Source organism: Pyrgilauda ruficollis, unplaced genomic scaffold (genome assembly GCF_017590135.1).
Source record: "Pyrgilauda ruficollis isolate IOZ18807 unplaced genomic scaffold, ASM1759013v1 scaffold34, whole genome shotgun sequence".
NCBI lineage: Eukaryota > Metazoa > Chordata > Aves > Passeriformes > Passeridae > Pyrgilauda > Pyrgilauda ruficollis.
The window spans coordinates 1,771,575-1,793,289 of NW_024524822.1; the positions used below are offsets into that span (position 1 = coordinate 1,771,575).

A 21,715-nucleotide genomic window follows, 5' to 3' on the forward strand; every position below is an offset into this window, starting at 1 on the left:
CCCCTCACGTGCTGCAACCTGCCAGGGTGCCTGTTGCTGATTCCCTGACTTCTGGAACTCAGGCTGGGCCCTCCCGGGGGCTCCCCTGTCAGGAGAGACCCTCCTGGAGCAGTCTCGAGTCAGGAAAGAGAGATGCACTGGATTTGTTCGATCTTCAGGTTCTGGTTTATTATTATCTTATCTAGAGTTTTGCACGCTGTCCACACCAGGCTCAGCGCCACAAAAATGGCCAACAATCTCTCATTACAATGTCTTTTAAAGCTAAACTATCCAATTAAGCACTGACACCTAGATTACTTCCCCTTTTAACCCAATAACTGATCCCAAAGAACCCACAATGCGGATTTTTCCACCCAATTGCAAGATGCCACCCAAACCCATGAAGAAGAAACCCAGGATGACACCCTGTGCCCTCCAGCTTGCTTTTACCCACAACATACTAAAAATCCCAAAACCTAAATTTCCCACCTAAGTGATATACCTGCACTACTCTCTACCATCTGCTTCACACTTTTGTGGATTCCAGTCTATCTTGAAGTCTAGGAAACTTTCTCCATGGATGAGGGTCAAAGTCAGTGCTCCCCTGTGGGTCAAGGCACCCCGGAGCAGACAGAGAAATATTCTTGGTGCCCTGGCTTTCCACAGTAACCAGCAGTGCCTCTGACCCAAAACCAGCACAGCCACTGCACTGAGCTGGGCTACTTGGTCCAAAAGAAGACACATGCCCCAAAATACCCAAAACCCCCCAAGAACCAGCACTTCATGATGTGCAGCTTCCCCCAAGGGAACGGGGAAGTCACCTCCTGTGCCTTCAGCTGGGGCACGAGGCCGTGGGGGCCGTTGGCTCTGCTCAAAATAGATTCTGTGGGCTGCACCCTAAACCACACTTTTGTCAGAAAAAATAGCTTGAATTTCAGTTTGCAGCCCTTTCACAGTGAGTCAGTGAAAGCCCTCAGGGGGCTTTCAGTGAAAGCCCTCAGGGTCACCCTGGAGCTGCTCACAGGAGAGTTCAGGGAGGCTTTAAATCATCAACTTTGGACCATCCATGGATTAACCTTCCTGCAGGGACTGTTTCCATCAGGTCCCAAAGAGTTCATTGGGATGGAGCACTGGGATTTCACTCTCTGGGCTTTTAACCTCAGCTCTGGACGTGTCCTGCCTTACAGAGCAGAGAGTTGGGGTCAGTGAAGGTGGAGCAGGTTCACAGCTTGGATCTGCTGGAGCCCACACCCTGGAGATCATCTTCTGACCAGCTCAGCAAAGCCCTCTTGGGATTTCCTTTGGCCTAGGAAGGCATTTCCAGAAATTCCCATTTTCTGACCCACCCTGTGGCGCATTTGGTGTGACCTGGAGACGCAACGCTGCATCCACAGCTCACGGTGCCACCACTCTGCAGCCTGTCCCGGGCAAACTGCACCCACAGCTGCTGGCTTCCAGAGCTGCAGCTGAGGTCAAGCCAGGCAGCCCCTGCTGGTGTCAAATTCTGCCCTGGAGGGCACAGCTGCTCACATTTACTGGTGTCTGCAGCAGCTGGCAGCCCTGCCTGCCCAGCCCAGCTGCTGTGAGCACACACCTGCTGCTGCTGCTGCTGCAGTTTGGGAAGTGATGTCACCCCAGCAGTTTGGGAAGTGATGTCACCCCAGCAGTTTGGGAAGTGATGCCACCCCAGCCCTGCTGAGCTCTGCCCCCCTCGATGTTTTCTCTGTGGCCGGACCCTGCTCTCAGAACAACTCCTTCACCTCCATCCTCAACTGTGCTCGGCCCACGGTGTCTCCAGCCCAGAGGCTCCTGCTTTTGGGGCATTTTGAGCAAAACCCAGCTGTTTTGGTAAAGCAGCTGCTGCTTTTGCTGCTGAAATCTCCCACCCAGTGCACAGCCCGGGCCCCAGAGCCGCCTCCTGCCCTTCCCTCCGTGCCTGGGACGCTGCAGGAGCGCAGGGTAAGTGTCCCCTGGGCTCTGTGCCCGCTTTATTCACATTCTGTCTCACCAGGAATCGTTTCTAAAGGCAAAGCTTTCCCTGGGTGTCACCCCAGGCTGCAGCGGGGGAAGGAGTATTTTACATAAAGGGTGGGGAAATCTCTGTCCTGCTCAGAGCTGGAGGGCTGGATGTGGGTCCTGCTTCCTCCCCTTCACATGCAGATCAGCTCTGATTAAAAAAATCACAGAATTCCTGACTGGTTTGAGTTGGAAGGGACCTTAAAGCGCCTGTTCCACCCCTGCCATGGCATGGACACTTCCACTGCCCCAGGCTCTCCAACCCCATCCAGCCTGGCCTTGGCACTGCCAGGGATCCAGGGGCATTTCTGCTGCTGCTCCCCAGGCAAGTTTGTGGCTAATGGTTTGTGTGATTCCCCTCCAAGTTAAACTTGTAACTTTTTTTTTCTGCTTTGCCTTGTTCAATTAAATCCCATTTCTAATTCCTTGATTAATCCCCACCTGCCTGCCTCACTGGGGTTGCTGTGAAGCTTAATTGAATTTGTGTCTCTCATGCACCTGGCAAGCTCAAAGGTGTTGTTCCCCACTGTCAGAACGCTCTTGTTAGATAAATCCTGTCACCAGCAAAATGCACCTTGGGTCTGGGCTCTGATTTAAGTGAGGAAATACTTTTGGATTAGTGATTTGATGAATAAATAAGAGGACATTTGTATATAACTGTGGAGAAAGTTTCTGTCCCTGTGCTCACATTTGCCCAAGTGGCAGCAAACAAACGAATCCTCATATTTCAACATTCAGCTGAGCAAGAGATGGGGAGGAACTGAATCAGGATAATCCCTTTTTATTCCACCAGGGAGCATAACTCTAATGATTTTGGTACTAAACACTTCTGCAGGTCAGCAGTCACTTTTTGAGTCTTAGCTCACTGTTCTTTAGGGAATCCCTCAGGACAGGCAGCTGTGGGACCCAGAATTGTTCCCAGGCATGGCAAATAACAAGGAATTAAAACATATCTACAGTCCTGCAAGCAGTGCTAGCTCAGGCTACATTTAAACCCCAAAACCTAGCCTAAGCACCCTCCAAACCCTATTGAGTTTCCTCAGTTGGAGCAGTAATTCCAGGAAAACCCTTCCATTCCAGACATGTTTGATTTAAAGGAATTTTTGGGAATATGGTCAGTATTAACTTAGAGGAAAATGGTTTTGAGTTTGTAGTATTTTAAGGTGATTTCCTTATGCCTTTCTGAGATGGATTTGTGCTCGTAAGGAGCATGACCACACGATTCCTTGGTTAATCCAGATTATCACTGCTGGTGGGGAATTAGGAGCAGATCCTACAGGCAGGACTCAGGGTTTCAGCAGGAAATTACAGGTGCAAACGCTTCCTTCTGCACATTCCCTGGCTTTCCCACAACCCTTCCTGCCCAGAACCATCAGCTATTTGCATATTGACGCCGATAATGAGCACCGGGAGGCTTTTCCTGATGTCAGAGCCCAGTGGTCACTGTGGGAGGAGGCTCCAGGCTGCTGCCCTGGGCTCAGGGTCGGTCCCAGCCTGGCCGTGGGATGCCAGCGGTGCCAGGCTGGGGTGTGTGGGCAGCCCGGGCTGCCAGAGCCTCCTGCCCAGCAGGAACTGTGGCCATTTGCCCTCGTTTTTAGGTGGTGACTCGCAAAGGAGCTTCCTGCTGCTGAGCTGGCAGAGCCTCAGCAGCGCGGGGACGGAGGTGCCCTGCCAGGGCTCATCCCAGGCTGAGGGAAATGAGTCTCAGAACATCTCTGAGGTTTGAGAGGAGGTTTATGTAGTGGGTATTTGTATGTAAATGTTGAGGTAAGAAATACTGACTTAGAAATGCCCCTCAGTTGCCCCATCTCTAGCTCAGAAAAGAGCACAATGTATATATTATTGTATGCACATCCCACGGGGTGCTGCCCTGCCGGGGGGCTCCTGGGAAAGATTTATTCCTGCTCCAGAGCTGTGGAGGTGGAAGGGACCTCGTGAGGCCACCCAGTGCAAACTCCTGCTCAAGCAGGGTCAGCCAGCGAGGACTGTCACGTCCAGGTGGCTTTTGAGCATCTCCAAGGATGGAACATCAGCTCCCTCAGCCCTCAGGCAGCCCCTGCCAGCTCAGGGTGCCATCATCACCTTTGTTGGTGGCTCATGTTCAAGTCAGAGTGCACCAGGACCTCCAGGTTCTTTCCTGCCTTTCCCTGGTCCCTGTCTGAAGCAGAAATTTTTGTTTCCTCACTGTTAAAATTATAAGATTCCTGCCTCCCCCTTCCCAGCCTGTCCAGGTCCCTCCCAGTTTGGTGCCAAGAGCAAAAATTGTCAAAAGGGAATTCTGCCCCATCACCCAGATCACTAAATGTTAATCAGGACTGGAGCCAGGATTCCCAGGATTGACCCCTGGGGTACAGAATCAGTCCCTGCCTGCCAACCAAACTTTGTGCCACCCATCACCACCCAACCACTCCCCCAGTTCTCAATCCACTCACTCCCTGCTCCTCCAGCCCCAACAGCTCACACCCTAAGAGTCAGGGCTCCAAATCACCAAATCACTTCTGCAGTGTTGGAGGGGATGAGCTGCATCTTGAAGTTTATTTTGCACCTAAAACAGCTGGAAAATTGCCACGGGAAAATCTGCAGGTCAGTCAATCATCAAGGGTGACTTGCAGGGAGCAGAGGCTGGAGACTGGAAGGCCACATCCCCTGTGACCTGCCAAGCAGGACCTCGGTGGCTGTTCCTGCTCTGAGCACAAACAAAAGCAGTTTTTAAAGCTCCTGCCCTGGCAAGAGGCCACTGGAGTCTGCAGCACCTCCAGGCTCCTCACTGATGGAGGCGGGAGCAGGATAAATATTGACAAGATGGATTTGTATGAAAAGGTGCCTTTGGACGTCCCAGGCATGAGTTTTGGTTAAAACCCCTCCATACTCCTTGAAATCTGCCCCACTGGCCTGTGTTCAGCCCCATGCTGAGCTGGCTTGTGGCCCCTGCTGGGGTCAGTCCCCCCAAAACCAGCAAAAACCATTCCAAATCCATTTCTGCTGGAAATGGGGTGATCAGTGGCTGCTTTGCACCTCAGTGTACCCCCAGAAGGTCACAATGTTCATTTGGCCCAGCCCCTCCCTGCCCCAAGGGGGTACCAGCCTTTACAAGCCCAGCTAAAAAATGATGAGCCAAGAAAACCAGTGCCAGCCAGGGCCATGAGACTGTCACCCTGGGGATGTCCAGAGAAGCTCCTGCTTTTACAGAATTCACAGAATGACTGGGCTGGAAGAGACCTTCAAGACCATCGAGTCCAGCCCAGCCCCAACCCCTCAACTAAACCCTGGCACCCAGTGCCACATCCAGCCTTTGTTAAACACACCCAGGGATGGTGACTCCACCACCTCCCTGGGCAGCCATCCCAGAATTTTATCACCCTTTATCTCCTCCTGCACCTCCTCCAGCTGGCTGGCAAGGGCTCCTCCTCGTGCCTCAGTTTCCCTCTGTGCCCTCTGCTGAAGCTCATCCCCCATCCTGAGCAGGGGGAGCTGTGTCAGGCGTTTCTCCCTCTGCCAGGGGCTGGGGGTGCTGATCCCATCCTGCTGCTGGGCTGTGGCACAGAGGGTGACAGAGCTGGAGCTGGGAGGGGCCCTGGGGGGAGCAGCCCTGGCCAGCCCCAGGGAGCTGCTGGAGCCTTGCTGGGACCCGCCTGGTAAGGGCCAAACACGGGGTTATTTTGGCTTTCTGCAGAGGGAGAGATGGGGACAGGGTCCCCACGGGGCCGGGGGCTCAGCCAGCAGTGCCCCTGGGGACGGGCAGTGTCCCAGCAGTGTCCCAGCAGCAGCTCCAGGGGCTTGCTGAGCCCCCCGGGCCCCCAGCACAGACACAACTTTGACTTAATTAACTAAAGAAACAAACCAATCTTCACCGGTGTCCAATAACTAAATCACTTTGAATTAACAATCTCTATAACGCATTCCACAAGTGTAAAACAGCAACAGCAATTAATAGAAACAAGAATTGTTTTCTTTTCTTCTCTTCTCTGAAGTTTCTCACTACCTTTCCCAGGAAAAATCCTAGGAAAGGGAATTATGTTTCTCTGTGTTCAAAGAATGTGAATAGCACAGAGCGGGTGGCACCTGGTGAGGGACCAGGAGGAGGTTCCTGCCCAGGACTCCCCTTCTGCCCTGGCCTCACACACTGGGAGAGCCTGGGAAGGGCTCCCCAAAACCTGCTGTGCCTGGGCGTGGTGGCACCTAGGATGTCCAGGGGTTGTCCCCTCCCCAGCAGGACACCATGGCCAGTGTCACTGGGGCTGATGGAGGGATGCCATTCCTGGATCCCATGGGTGGCACAACACAATTCCCGGGGTTGTGGCCCCTTTTCCTGGCCTCTCCCAGTGGCTGCTCTGGCTCTGTTGCTTCCTTCCCCCCTTCCCCATCCCTCTCCCTCCTGCCCAAAGCTGGCTCAGGTGCGAGCCAGGGGCACTGCCCAGAGCAGGTTCCTGCCCTGCCAGGCTGGGGTGGGTGGCACAAGCCCCAGGGGGGTGTGGGGGGCCATGAACCTCCCCTGGCTCTGGGTGGGGTCCCCAGTGCTGTCCCCTCCCTCCGGGCTGGCTGTGTTTTGGTGTCTGGGGGTTCAGTGGGCCCCCAGGAGCCGGTGACACCTCTCTGTGGGGGTGTTGGCCTCCCTCGAGCTGCCCTGGCTCCTCACCCATGCCCTGGGCAGCCTCCTCTTCCTCCTGCCCGGCCCTGGGAGCCTGAGGAGGGCCCGGGCTGTGCGTGGGGCCGTTCCCTGCACAGGGACCCTCTGTCCCCTTGCTGTCCCCACCCAGCCTGGCACTGCAGCGGGGACAGCCCGAGCACGGCCGTGCTGCTTCACGAGGAGCTGTGTCCTTCTCGTCCCCCTGCCGCGGGCAGCACCGGGCCAGCGATGCTGCAGCCACACAGCTGTCCCCAGGCCAAGAGGGACACGGCTCTGCCAGCTGGGGCTGTCCCCACAGTGCCGCTGGTCCGGGGAGATCCCACATGCCCTGAGGTGACAGTGACATCTGTGTCCATGGGCTGGCCGCTGTGCCAGCGCCATCCTCTCCCTGGCTGCTCCCCAGGAAGTCGGGGCTCCTCCAGGAGCACTCAGGGTGGTCCTGTTCATCAGGAGGGGCTGTCCCAGGCTGGCTGCGGTGGGAGGAGATGTGGCCCTTCGTGCTCCCAGTGTCCCCTGTGCCACAGCCAGAGCAGGGCTGGGCAGCTGCGAGGGTCACTGTGGGCAGGGACGGGGTGGGGCTGCCTCGGGGGGCAGAGAATTCCCCAGGGTTTGCCCTGAGCTGGAGCAGGCTCCTGGTCCCACAGAGCAGTAAATGTGACTTTGCTTTGTGACTTTTCCTGACTTGTCCTGTGGTCACTTGAGCCAAGAGGGCAGCAGAGCCTCTTCCTTCAGCAGCACCTTGGGTGGTGGATCACACTCTTCTCTGAGCCAGAGATGGGGCAGCTGAGAGGTGTTTTAAAAACTTTTATTCTATTTGCAGTCTCATGTGAAGGATGAGACAATACAGATGTTATAATTCACACCATCACAATCAGAAACTATTTCTTAATTACAATACACTATAAATGTTTCTTGACCTATCAGTTTTGGTCACACCATGCTGTAAAAGCCTTAGAATCAATCATCATGTCAGCCCATTTAGTCACACTGTGTGAGCCTTCTGTCACGTTTTGAGAATTTTCTACAAATCCATTTCCCACATTGGGCACGGGGGAAATGACACCTGTAAAGGAGACTGAGCCTATCAGGGATGTCCCGAGCTCTTTGTGTTCATTACTGAGGGGTAATCAGTGACTTTGCACCTGGAGAGGTGGAAAGGGGGTGATTTAAGGTGTGAGAGCCGTGCCCTGGCTGTGTGGGGAGCAGTGCAGGAGCTGGCAGCCGTGGGGATGAGAGGGGAGCAGAGACAGAGCTGCTCCTTGCAAGGGGATTTCACTGCCAGACTTGGGGCAGCTGAAGAGGGAGGTGCTGGAGGGTGCTTTGCTCCATCCCAGGGACTAAAACAGGACAGGGATGGGGCTGCAGAGAGGGCCAGGGCATGGGGCATTGCCTGGGCCAGCTGCACACAGAGGCTCCCAGGGAGCAGCTCTGGCTGTGCTGGGGTGTCCCAGCCTTGCTGGGGTGTGGGACCCCAGTGCCAGGCTGGGGGCTCAGCTCTGGGGGTGCACAGGGGCTGCTGTGCACGGCTGTGCCCCTCGGGGCTCAGCAGCCCCACGCCACCAGTTTGATGTGTTGGGCTTGGCTGCTGAGCCAGGGTAAATCCACAGGATCTGTGATGTCCCTGCTCTTGCTGGGCAGCAAAGGGGGGGCAGGTGAGGATGTGGGGCTGCATCAGCAGCTCACCCCAGTCACGCTGGGAGAGCACCCCACGACTGGGGCAGTGGCAGGAGCTGCGTTTGGGCTCGGAGCTGTCCAGAGGGGATGGTGTTGGGAGCTCAGGATGAGCATCCAGGGACTGAGAACTCTGGAGTGGCTGTGGCTGTGGCAGGAAGACAAACCTGGGTCAGCTTAGTCTCAGCTGGGAAAGGGATGGAACCAGCATGGATGGGGATGCCCTGCTGGAAAGCAAAAAGAATTCCTTTTGGACAAATCCACTCACAAAAGGAATTAAACAAGGCTTAGAGAGCGTTTTCACCCAGGACAAGGGATTTTCTAGGGCTCTCACTTGGTTTAAACTCACATTAAAGCCCCACCAAGGGGAGCTTCTGGTTCTACCTGTGTAGGATCTGGATTGAGTTACAGCCTCTGAAGTTGAAGCCCAGTGCCCAGAGTGCTGAAGCACACCTGGCTGCTTTGCTGTGCAGGAACCTCCCAGAATTTACCTTTCCTTTGGGAAGAGTCCTGCAATAAGCTGGCAGTAAGGTGGTTTTCCCTAGAAAACAAACCTTTTGCCCCAAAATACCCACCCAGCTGCCCCCGAGGCCTCAGGCCTGGCCCCTGTTCAAGGCAGCCTTGTTCTGTGCAGCAAAGGCCAAACCCTGCAAGCTCTGAAGTTGCCTTAAAAGTGCTTAATTCATTTTTTTTTTAACCTTTAAAAGTCCCAGCTCCTGAAATCATGTGATTGCAAGGAGATGACATTGCTGAGGAAAGCACAGGGTTTGGGTAAGCACTGAGAAAACAAAAACCACCAGCGAGGAGTCTCCTCCTGTTTTCTTCGGAAAAATCCCCTCATGACTGGGACAAACACAGCGGTGCTGGCTTGGAGGCAGCAGCCAGGCTCAGTGTGGGCAGGGAGGGAAGTGAAAAAGCTTTGCATGTGTGTAAGGCTGCAGAATGGGGTTGCCAAACAGGATCCAGGCTGGGAAACCAGCTGGGCAAGGAGGCTGTGGCTGCCCGGGTGCATCAGTTGCTGGTGCTGATAATTGTATTTACTTTAAAAGGAGTTGATCTTTTTGGTGGCTCACTGCTTGTTTAGAGTCTGCTCTGAGCACTCTGCTGCTATGGGAGCTGTGGTGCACTGAGATTTTTGATATTCAGTTTTGCTGAAATAAATGCTGCTGGTTAAAATTCCCTGGATTTGCATCCCAGGATTCTGGCTGCAGCCTGGGGAAGGATTGTCACAGCAATCACAGAATTATAGAATCATTAAGTCTGGAAAAGACCTTCAAGGTCATCAAGTCCAGCTGTGAGCCCAGCACCACCACTGTTCACCACTCAGCCATGTCCTGCAGAGCCACATTCTCACATTTCTTTGGGCACTTCCAGGGATGGGTGACTCTATCAGTTCCTTGGGCAGCCTGTGCCAGTGCTTTACAAGCTTTTAAATGAATTTTTTTTTCTTAATATCCAACCTCAATCTTCCCTGGTGCAACTTTCCTTCTGTCACGTGTCCTCTCCCTGAAGCCAAGAGCTGTGGGACAGAGCTCCTGCTCCAGAGTGGGGAGCTCCAGCTCCCGGCTTCTCTCTGAAGAGATGAGAAGGTAGCTCCCCCTGTGAGTCAGAGCCAGCTGGGCCTCCTTGGCAGAGATCCTGGGAAATGGGTTCCTTTTGCTGCCCAAGGAGCCCTGGGGTGCCCTGGCCCCACTGGGGCAGCCCTGCTCCGTGCCCCACAGGCAGCTTTTCCTCCCTGGCTGTGAGTGATCCCAGGGCAGGTTTGGGTGAAATTCAGCCCAGCTGGTCACCTGCCCAGTGGGGTTTGTGCTCCTGGGCTGCTTTTCCTGCCCTGGCAATCGGCTCTTTGGCTGGAGGTTGTCCCCTGGCACTTTGGGTTCCTGGGGTCGGGCATGTGCCACGTGCCCCCTTCTTTTCCCCCAATTTCTTTTCCTGCAGCCTGAAGTGACTGTCACAGGGTTACAAAGAAAATTCAGATGAAAGTCTGTCAGGGGGAAGCTGTTTGGGGTTTATTCTGTCTGTGGGCTGCTCAGGGGCAGCACGAGGATTCTCAGGGCAGCTCTGCTGAGCCCTTTCTGCTGCCTTGAAGCAGAAAAGCCTTACCCTTACAAATGTACACACACCCCTGACGCTCAAAATAACCCCCAAAATGTTGTTCAGCCTGGAGAAAAGGAGGGTCAGAGCCTTTTCCAACCTCACTGGTTCTGAGATTCTGTGTAAATGATCTGGAGGAGCTTTCTGCAGACAGCCCCTAATGCAGCTCTGTGCTGGGAGGGAGCCTGGCCTGCTCTGAGCTCACACAGACCTGTGAGGCTGCAGGGCAATCCCTGCAGGGGAGCAGGGCTCCTGATCCTGCCTGGGGGGAAGGATTTCAGCTTTACAGGGCTGCTGCTGGCTGCTGCTTGCGTTGGGACTGTGGCTTTCCCAGGCATATTCAAGTATGACATAAACAATGATGTGTATGTGCATACATATGTGTACTTATATGTCATATACATATGAATTTATATGCCATATATATGTATTTAAATGTCATATATATGTGTACTTATATGTCATATATATGTATTTATATGCCATATATATATATATGTATTTAAATGTCATATATATGTGTACTTATATGTCATATATGTGTATTTGTATGCTGTATATATGTATTTGTATGCCATATATATGCATTTATATGTCATATATATGTATTTATGTCATATATATATATGTGTACTTGTATATAATATATATACTAAATATATATATAAATATATATACTAAATATATATATTTATATGAATACACATATATGTGTATTCATATAAATACACATATATGTGTGTATTTATATGCCATATACATGTATTTATATGCCATACATATGTATTTAAATGTCATATATATATGTATTTATATCTGTGTGCACAGAAAAAGGTATGGCAGCGGGTGGTCTCTGCTGGACCCCTGAGGGTGGCTCTGGCCCCCCTTGGCCACCTCCTGCCCCACCCCAGCCCGTTCCCCAGCCCTGCTGTGCTCCCACCTTCCCCGGCATCCCCGGGGTTCCCCAGCTGCTGAAGCCCCTCTCCCAGCGCAGTGCAGCAGAATTCCCACCCGCTCTGCCCCAGCCCCTCTAATCCCTTTATGGTGTTTGTGCCGGGCTCCTCCTGCCGATCCTGCTCTTTGCCTTCCCTCTAATCTCCCCACAGAGCTCTTTGGCAGGACAAAAACCAGCCCGGGTTGGTCACACCGATCCTGGGAGAGGGAACGCTCTCCCTGGGGGCTCCGGGGCTCTGGGATGTGCTATGGGAGTTTAACAACCAGGGAGGAATTCCCTCAGTTCTGAGCAGCATCCTGAATCCTGGAGCACGATTTAGAGTAAAACCCGAACTCTCCATCCCAAAATCCCTGCTCTGTGCCCAGGGATCTTCTCGGGCAAGTGTGGGGAGGGATGTGACAGCCAAGGCCCAGCCCCCTGCCCTGCTGGAGCACCAGGAGAAGGTGTAAAAAGTCACCCCAGGAAGTAAATTTAACTCCTTTGTGGTAAACCACATTGTGTTACTGAAGATTTTCAATCTGAAAATTTTCTTAATTATTTATTACTATCCTATCAAAGCAAGAAATATCTTTGGTGTATTTTGGCAAGGCTGGAAAATGCTCAGGCTGATAAAGCCTCAAAGACAAAGAGATAAAAACTGGAAGAAGTATTTAGGGCTTGGCCAGGTCTCCCCAGGACGGGGCTCCAGACTGATCCAAAAAAAGACACCGGGAAAGGGAGCAGCCCTGCTGCATCCTGCATCCCTGTGGGCACGGGGGTGACATCCCAGATGGCATCAGAGGTGATGGTTGGTCCAGGCTGGAGCAGCACAGCAGAATCAGCTTCTCTCCCTGCTGTCCTCATGTGGAGCAGCCCCTCTGCTGCAGCTCTGAATGGCTTCACAAAGTCCTCAGGAGATTTAATCTGTGACCTTTTACTGCTCCAAGGACACCCCTGCTCCCTTTCCTGCCCTGGGCTCCGACCTTGGGCCAGTGACTGATCCTGGGAGCCTGGTGCTGGTTAATATTTACTGTACCTGGCGTGGAGGGGAGCAGGCAGGAGCCCGCTGATTGCAGAGCCCGGCCTTGTTTGGGGGAAATGTTATTCCAGAGCCTCGAGGACCCAGGTGTGAATTGTGCTGGCTGTTGTTGGTGTAACAGGGTTGTTGCTATGGAAATGGCTGGAATTAGGCTGTGGTGAGGTAAGGCTTGATCCCAGGCAAAACTGACTAAGCAGGTGCCCAACCTTGTATGGCAGAAATGCTTTTTTCTGCTTACCAAAATCCTTTTTTGTATTAAATAATTGTGTATATTTGGCGAGCTGCCTCGGGGGTGGTGTTTGGGCATGGTTTTTCACCCTCTTCCACCCTTAGGAATTCTGTGATTCCACACCTGTGCCCTCACAGGCTGCTGCTGTCCCTGCTGTCCCCAAACACCACAAAGTCACCGTGTTTGCCCTCCTGGGGCAGGGGGGCTCTGACCAGGTGAGGGATTATTGGTGTTTGTTCTGTCTTCCTCTCTTGGGTGTTTTGGTGCTCAGTGATTCCAGCTGCTCACAGAGGATCTTCCCAATCCAGGTTACTGGGTTAACTCAGCCTGCATTTTGTCCCATTTCTCCCTGGGTTTGAGCCCATTCAAGCTCCGGGGTGTTTCTGCACAGGTGGGCACATCCAGGAGGGGAGCCAGAGCTTTCACTGGGAGTAAAATGAGCCTTTCCCCCACCCAGCTGAGTCAGGAAGCTGCAGGGTCTCGGCAGAACCCTCCTACACACTGGTGCTGGTCCTGCTGCCTCTGGAGGATGCAGCTCCCCTCTCCTCGGTGCGGTTTGCCATCCTTCCCAAGGGATGCAGATCCCCCTCTGTGCTTTCTGCTCAGCATCAGCCGCTGCTTCTCTAGCCCTGAGGCTGGTCCCGCGGGCTCCAGCTCCCCAGGCGGGATGGAGATGGAGATGATGGAGATGGAGATGGGATGGAGATGGAGATGGGACAGGGAGCCGAGGACCCGGCGGAGCCGCTGATGCCTCCCCGGCACGGCGCCGGCTCGGTGTTGCAACGCCTCCGGGAAAGGGCTGCGCAGCCGGGGGTGCATTTCCTCCTGCCCTGGGACGATTTCCAAACAAGAATGAGGAAATGCTGAGCTTTGCAGCCACATTCGTGGATGTGTCCCTAAATACCCCGCAGAGGGAGGTGGCTGCTTTCGAGCTGCACCCCAGCTTCAGTTGCAGGAGACCCTGAATGTCACCGGGCAGCGTCAAGGACACGGGGGAGACCTGCGTGTCCCTGCCACCGCTGCTCCGGGCACCTTGGGCACATGCCCGTGTGCCAGCCTCCTTGCCAGGCGCTGTGCTCGGGGCAGCACCCACGGGTTGTGGGGTGGGTGACGTCTGGCCCGCCCGCAGCCCGCTGCCACTGATGTCACCGCCCGGTCACCGAAATTGCTAATTAAGTTTTGCTTCTGTCGCTGCCAATCTCATTTCCTGGTTCTTGTGCAATCCCAAGTGCTTTCAGGTTTCTTCCCGGTTCTTTATCTGCCTGCGGGACCAAAACACCTTCAGAAGAAAAACAGAGCTGATGTCTTGGGTCAGTGCCCGGGGAGGAGATGTCCTGTGGGGGGGGCAATCAACCGTGAAGCAGGGTTTTTTTAGCTGCCTTGGTGTTTTGCAGAAAAACATTCCTGGGGGTGAGTCAGGCAGCCACAAACATGAGGCTGTTTTAAGAATCGGGGGAATTAGCAAAAACCCAACTGCTTTAGAGCCCAGTCATGCCTTAAAGCCTTTTCTCCTTTTTGTAACATCGGAAAACTGCTTGAAACCCGAGGCTGGAGAGTCGAGGCGCGCTCACCCCGCCGGGTTTGCTTGGGGGGGTTGTTTGGAATCCTGCCCTCCTCCGAGAAAAAAGTCCGGGAGTATTTGAGATAAGCCCCGGAGGCGCCGGCACGGGCTGTGCCCGTGCTGGTTGTGCCCTGGCACCTTTGGGGTCTGTCTGCTCCGACACGTGGGAGCCTCTCACGCAGGATCTATGGAAAACTGGGAAGGCAGCGATGCGTTTAATTCACCTAATTGGATCTGCGTTCGGCTCAATAGCTGGAAATTGCTGCTATATTGAAATAATCGACTCAAATTCACATCTGTTGGCTGCGGATTTTTAGATGACTGTAAATCACAGCAGAGCCTGTGCTAAGCGTGGATAGTTTGCGGGGGTTTAAAGAAACTCTACTACGCTATGGTGCTTAAAAATTGTGCTTTAACTCAGCGGTTTATAGATGGGTAGGGCTGAAGTAGGAGATTGCGGTGTTTTCCCAGCAGCTCTCCCTGCAGCTCTCAGCCTTTCCTCCCTTCCTTTCCAAGGAAAGCCCTGGGGGCAAACCCAGCCCTGCAGCCCCGGGGGGCTGAAGCCGGGTGGGAAGGGGTCGTTGCTGGGGTGGCCAGGGCAGGACCGGGGAAGAGAGGTAGCGGTAGGGCTGCCTGGCATCTGGCTGCCCCTGTCCTCGGGAATTTGGCTGTCCCTGTCCCCAGGGATTGGGTTGTCACTGTCCCGGGAATCTGGCTGCCCCTGTCTCAGGGATCTCGTTGCCCCGATGTCCTCAGGACCACCCAGGTACCCAGATCCATTCCATCACATATCCACCTGGTCCCAGACAGGTTTTGGGGTGCTGGAGGAGCACAACCCAGCAACCTCCCCAGCTTCTCCCCGGCAGCAACTTAGCAGCGCTGGGAGAGAAACACCTGCACGAGGGCAACCCTGCACAAACAAGGGGCCAAAAGGGATTACACACTCAGAGAAGGGACCGGAGGTGGTGAATAAAATTTTCAATGAGTAATACCTGTTTATTTAAACAAACAATAAGTTATTTAGCCAGTAACTCACTACTTTAAATAAATAAAGCGATGCTTTAAAGCGATGCCCGTGAGATAGCTGTCGTTTTTAATACGTAATATTTTAATAAGAAAAGAAAACAATACTAAACGTCCTCAAAGGGTGTTCCGGAGCCGGGGCCCGGCGCTGCCGCCCCGGGGCGGAGCCGCCTCCGCGCCGCCCCCCGACCGCGGGCGCCTTTAAAGCGCGGGCGGAGCGGGCGCGGGCAGCGCGGGGCCGGTGAGAGCGGGGGTGGCAGGTTCGAGTCCCGCTGGGGACAGCAGCCGGGGGGAGTTGGGGTGGCTCGTTTTGGGCTGGGAGGTTGGTTTGTGACGTACCCGTGGGGAGATGGGCCGGGGTGATGTGGCACTCACCTGTGCGCCCCCGCAGGGCCGTCGCCATGTCGGTGTCGCACAGCTCCAGGCTGAACAAGCTGGTGCGGGAGCAGTACATGAGGCTGCCCCAGGATGGGAGGGTTCAGGTCACCTACGTCTGGATCGACGGCAGCGGCGAGGGCGTGCGCTGCAAGAGCAGGACCCTCGATAAGGAGCCCAAGAGCATCGAAGGTAACGCGGCTGCTTGTCCCTCGGGTGATGGGTGGTGTGGAGGAGGGCCAGGGCCCTGAGCATCGCCTGGGAAAAGTTCTGGGGTGTTTCAGGCGGTGGGAGGTGGGACGGGCTCTCCCTGGTTGTGTGGCACCAGTGGTACCTGTTGCAGCTGTCTGGTGGGGTTGTACCAAGCAGCAGGGTGAATGTCCAACCTGCGTCCCTGCGGTTTGCTTAATCCGCTAATCTCTGCTATTAGTGATGGGTGGGAAGGGGAGGATGAGTTCCTCGCCCCTTTCCCCCAGGCAAACAGGCATGGAGACGTGTCGGTATCTGGATGGGCTTTGGCAGAGGGAGGTGGAGTGGCTGGGACTGATCCTGCCCGTGCCTGATGGTGCTGGGGTGGGGTGAACACGCTGATGCTCAGGGAGCACCGATGGGCTCCGGGGATGTGCAAGAAAACCCTTGTGGCTGACATCCCATGGAACTCGGCACCCTTTGGGTGCTCCATCCTGGATCTGAGCCACCACCACTTGGCACAATCCGTATGTGGGTCTTTTCCCAGCCTCATTCCTAAATCCGTCCCCCTCCTTCCTCGCAGATGTCCCCGAGTGGAATTTCGATGGCTCCAGCACGGCACAGGCAGAGGGCTCCAACAGTGACATGTTCCTGGTGCCCGTCTGCATGTTCAGGGACCCTTTTTGCCTGGACCCCAACAAGCTGGTGCTCTGCGAGGTGCTGAAGTACAACAGGAAACCCGCAGGTGAGCACCCCCAGCTCCCCAGGGTCACCCCCTTATTATTTAGGGGGTCACCTCCCCCAGGGGCCGCCTGCTCGGGACCGCTGGCCCTGGGGCGCAGCTGAGCGCCGAGCACTTGGCCCGAGGCTCCGAAATCCCAGCGCTGGTGGCGGTGGTTGTTTGCAGGAACCTGTTTTAGTGGCACGGGGCGAGGAGAGGAGCAGCGAGACGCGGAGTTCGCTCCCGGCCCTCGCCAAAGGCGTCTCCGGCTCGTGAGGCCGAGCTCGCCCAGCCCCGGGGCAGCGGCAGCTGGAAGTGCGGGGTTCTGACATGCCGGGGTTGTGGTTGCTCTTCTCGCTGGTGGGAGGCTGCAGAAAAGGAAGGAGAAGATGCTGAGGCGGCGTGTGCTCGCTCAGAGTGACCTTTTGCAAACTGCCCCAGAACGCGGCTCGGTCTTATCGCCGGGGCTGCAGTGGCAGGAGGCTGCGGTCCGTCTTGTCCCTGCGATAAAGCCCCAGACACAGGAAAAGGAGCCTGTTTGCAGGGACGCGCTGAGGGGCTCCCGGAGGGGTTATTTGCCGGCAAATAACCGGATATTTGCTGCTCAAGCAGGGCTGAGCCCCGCTGGGTGTGCGGGGGAGGGAGAGGGCATCTGCGGGTGATGCAGCTCTGCCGGGAGGGCAGCGGGCAGGGATGGTGAAAGACGGGGCTGATTCCTCCTTCAGCAGCGTCCAGACACGGGTGGGGGAAGTGTTTTGATAGAGATTCCTGCCCGGCAGCTCCTCCCTGCAGGAGTTTGTGAAGAGAGCCCCTGATCCAGGGGCAGAGAGAGCTCAGCCCAGAGCCCTGATGGTGAGAGGGGTGCACCCTGCAGCCCTTCCCTTGGTGGGTTTCCGTGGACCTTAAGGGCTCTGTGGGCTCAGGGGAAGAAATTGTCTTAGCCTTGCCCTCCATCTGCCACTGCTTCCCTCCAGCCCCATGTTCCGTTGTAGCAGCTCTGGGGTTTTATTGCAAGTTAGGGCAGAATGTGCAGCCTGGAGCCTGCCTGTCCCTGTTACAGCAGTTTTTCAGCCTTTTTCGCTGGTGTCTTGGTCCAAGCTCTCATTCCCCTTGCCTGGCTCGTTCATGTCTGGACAGTTCTCTGCTATCTGTGTTTTCCTGGCAAAGCCCCAGTTGCCTTGAGCACCTCAAAAGGCCAAGGCAGGGCCAGCCAGTCTGGATGCTAACCAAAACCATGGAGCTGCAGAAAGATAAGGATAATTAAGATGAAGCTGGTAGAAGGAGGATGGGGGTGAAGCAGTGATGGAAGCCCCTGTTCCCAGGTCTGCTGAATGCCTGTAGGATGGGGTGGGGTAAGGATCCTCATCTCTCAGTGAGTAAGAGGAGGATGGATCCTCAGGAGTGGTTTGGGGGACAGGGTAATTAAACCCTCTTGACCTGTGGCCTGATGATCTGGTGATGGAGTAATTGTGAGGAGGAATTTGGTGAGCAGGAAGGGGGATTCACTCATTATTTCCTTAAGGCTTCTGTGGGAAGCCCTTGGCAATGGTGGAGCCTTGGTCTCAGGGTGGGATGGAGCAGAGTGTGGTGGGTGCTGGCTCACAGCACGGCTCTAACCCAGACCTCTCTGCCCCCAGAGACCAACCTGAGACACACGTGCAAGAAAGTCATGGACCTGGTGAAGGACAGCCACCCCTGGTTCGGGATGGAGCAGGAGTACACCCTGCTGGGCATCAATGGCCACCCCTACGGCTGGCCTGACAACGGCTTCCCCGGCCCGCAGGGTAAGAGCTCCCTCCCTGCCCCAGCCCAAATCCCCCCTCAGCTCCCACCCTGCTGCTTGTGGGGTGCTGGGAGGTGGCAGTGAGCCCATCCCCAGCCTCGGTGCAGCTTTGCTGTCAGGGATGGCCCCAGGTAGGGGCTGTTTGCCGAGAGCACCTGGTGCCCTGTGGCTCACGTGAGCCGCTCCCGCCGGACCCTGCTTGCACAAACAGCTCAGCTGCACGACTTGTTTGGCAAGGGCTGGATAACTGGGCTGGAAAAACCTCCTCCCCCTGGCTGTTGGAGAAAGGGCTTGGCATGGCGAGTTGTGCCCTCCTGCTGCAGCGAGGCAGCTCCTCAGCTATCTCCAGGGAGAGAGCCAGAGGTTTCCCAACCTGATTTTTGTGTGGACCGGCTGCTTGCAATATCTCCCTTCCCCCAGGCGAGGAGAAGATCTTTGCCTTACCTGCTTGAGTGAGGAAGATATCAAACCCCAGCAAATTGGATTTTCTAGCTGTGAACAATGCCAGCTGTTGTCAGAACAATCTCGGAAGCTTGATGTGCTCAGAGGGTGAGGGAGGTGCCCAGGGCGGACCAAACTTTCCTTATCTCGAGGCCACCTCCCAGCTGATGTGTTACAAGTATTATTGAACTGCCCAGATAAGGCTGAGGTTGCACAGATGAACTGCTCACACTGCTAGTCCTGGAGCTGGGGTCAGTGGCTTGATGTCCTGTGGAGAGAAACATCATTTTAATTCCTGTAAATTCTCTGCCCGTGGCATCAGGTACCTGGGAGTGTGGGATTATGTTACAGTGCTGTTGTAGCTCCCTGAAGTTTTCCTTGGTTGGTGACTCCTTGTTCTTTCCAGGCCCCTATTACTGTGGGGTCGGAGCAGATAAGGTGTATGGTCGTGATATCGTGGAGTCCCACTACAAGGCTTGTCTCTATGCGGGGGTGAAGATCTGTGGCACCAATGCTGAGGTGATGCCCTCCCAGGTACGTGGGGATTGCCCCAGGCAGCCCATTCCCAGTGATGGATATTGTGAGGCTGGAATAACCCAGCAACTCCCAACTCCTCTGGAGCTCCAAATCCAGGGACTCCTCACATTGGTTTTGCTTAGGTGGGAGCAGTTGCACTGCTGGAATGGAAATGTGCATTTGATTTTCTCCTAACTCACCCCAAGCTCCTTGCACAGCTCAGCCTGAGCTCTGGCTGCCGGAGCAGAGCTGGGAGCTCCTCCATGGGGGCAGGGATGTGGGGGACAGCAGGAGCACCATGTGGAGTGGTGGGGTCTGAGCCCTGTTCTGGAACTGGGAAGCTTGGGTGGGACATGGCCTTGGGGAGCAGTTGGGAGGATTTGGGTTTATCTAGGAGCGAGCAGCAGGGAGCCCCTGATTGCATTAGGCAGGTGGCCAGACTGACCGACTGCGGGTCCTGCTGCTGACTGTCCTGCTGCTGATGTGGCAGTGATAAGTGGGGGCTTATCAGCAGTGGAGCTGAGGCAGGACTTTTACCCACCCTGCTGTTTGCCCCAAATTCTTAAGGGTCCTTCTTGGCTGCCTTCCACATCCTGGGCTCAGGCTCTGCCATGCCAGCAGCCACAAAGACGTCACCCCGTGCTTAGTAACTGTGGGTGGTGCAACCCTGGCTCCAGCCAGGCAGGGAGCAGCCCTGGGAAGGACTAACAGACTCCTCATTAATCCTCTGCCCTGTTTGCAGTGTGGGCTGGGGGTCCTGCTCACAGCAGCTCCAGCCTCAGTCAGATGTGTTTATTTACCTCTGTTTTGATTAAAATCCCCTCTGATTTGCTCTACATAGCGATGAGCAGTTTCTTCCCAGTTTTTTGCGTGCCAAAGTTGTCCTGTTGCTTGCCTCAATGCTCCCCATCCTTGTTGCTGATTCCCAAGGGTAACATTCAGCCACAGCCTGGGCTGGGGGTGGCAGGGATGTGGTGGCTGGGGAGGCACCCACCTGCCCATCCTTACCTGTGTGTCTGCTTGGCCTTCCAGTGGGAATTCCAGGTGGGCCCGTGTGAAGGCATTGAGATGGGGGATCACCTCTGGATGGCTCGGTTCATCCTGCACCGTGTCTGCGAGGACTTTGGGGTTGTGGCCACTCTGGACCCCAAACCGATGACCGGCAACTGGAACGGCGCCGGGTGTCACACCAACTACAGCACCGAGGAGATGCGCAGAGAGGGGGGTCTCAAGTGAGTCCTGGGGGGTCTCAAGGGGAATCTCAGGACTCAAGTGAGTCCTCAGGGGTTCCCTGGGATGTAGCTGGGAGCTTGGAGGTGTCCTGGGCCATATGAAAGTGTCTCCCTACCTTTGTGGCTGCACCAGGAAGGGTTGGGGCTATCCCAGCTCATTATTTTAAGAGCAGCTGATCATGAGGAGTCCCTGGGCCGTCCTTGTCCCTGCACAGGAGGAGGGGGTGGCACCCCCCAAATGGACCTGCTGAGCCCCCTCTGCTCTCCCGCAGGCACATCGAAGCTGCCATCGAGAAGCTGAGCAAGCGGCACGATTACCACATCTGCGTGTACGACCCGCGGGGCGGCAGGGACAACTCCCGGCGCCTCACCGGCCACCACGAGACTTCCAACATCTTCGAGTTCTCTGCCGGCGTGGCCAACCGAGGCGCCAGCATCCGCATCCCGCGCCAGGTCGGCCAGGATGGCTACGGCTACTTCGAGGACCGGCGGCCGGCGGCCAACTGCGACCCCTACGCGGTGACCGAGGCCATCATGAGGACGACGGTGCTCAACGAGACCGGGGTGGAGACCAAGGACTACGCTGACCACTGAGGCACCAGGGTGGGTGGAGGTTCTCGTGCCTACAGTAGCTTCTCACGTGGGATTTGTGCCTGTGCGGTGTCTTCAGCTGCAAGCTCAGACTCTTTAGGAACCTCGCTTCTGGTCTTGTGAAACTTCGCCTTAGAAATACGTATTTTATAGCAAGAGGGAGGGGCCCAACCTATTTTCTCAACCACTTTGTTTTTTTCTGGTTCCTGGTTTTAGGTCATGAGGTTGTTTTTTTTAAAAAAAAAACCTTGGATTGAATTTTTTTTCCCCGATGGACTTTACACTGTGATGTACATAGATTCCAACGTGGATGCTGCAGCTGCTGCTGTTTGCACCTGTGGAGGGTGGGTGCTTTTTTTTTCCATATCTCTGTTGCAAGGAAATGATAATAAATAATTTTCCTGGCTGCGTGGCAGCTGGGTTATGCTGTGGTGAGTGCATTTTCCTGTAACTCCTAGAGCTCCGTGGAGCTTTTCATTTGGGTGATGCTGGTGGGTTGCAGCTGCTGGGCAGGAGCTGGAGGAGTGGAGATGCTGGAGGATCCTTGAGGCAGGTGCCTGGAACTGCCTTGCCTCATTTTCTGGACCAAAGGCCATCTCCTTCCATCGTGATCCCAAAGGCAAACAGAGCAGTGCGGGCTGAGCAAACAGCGGCCGGAGCAGCAGCTGGCGGGCGTTTACACAGGGTGTGTGCT

At 55.1% G+C, this 21,715-nt stretch overlaps 1 protein-coding gene across 3 annotated transcripts; it reads left to right on the plus strand.

Annotated features, from left to right (window-relative positions):
* Positions 1-1,684: 1,684 nt before the first annotated feature.
* Positions 1,685-21,445, plus strand: LOC121357653 (glutamine synthetase). 3 transcript variants are annotated; one of them, XM_041475171.1, is made up of 7 exons: positions 1,685-1,938; positions 15,565-15,740; positions 16,321-16,482; positions 18,096-18,242; positions 19,089-19,216; positions 20,231-20,430; positions 20,703-21,445. In XM_041475171.1, the coding sequence occupies exons 2-7, from the start codon at positions 15,575-15,577 to the stop codon at positions 21,022-21,024; spliced, it is 1,125 nt and encodes a 374-aa protein (XP_041331105.1). In that variant the 5' UTR covers positions 1,685-1,938; positions 15,565-15,574; the 3' UTR covers positions 21,025-21,445. The 3 variants fall into 3 exon arrangements, with proteins under 3 accessions (XP_041331105.1, XP_041331106.1, XP_041331104.1); XM_041475172.1 differs by lacking the exon at positions 1,685-1,938 and adding an exon at positions 15,406-15,433; XM_041475170.1 differs by lacking the exon at positions 1,685-1,938 and having other exon boundaries at positions 15,536-15,740.
* The last annotated feature ends 270 nt before the right edge of the window (positions 21,446-21,715 follow it).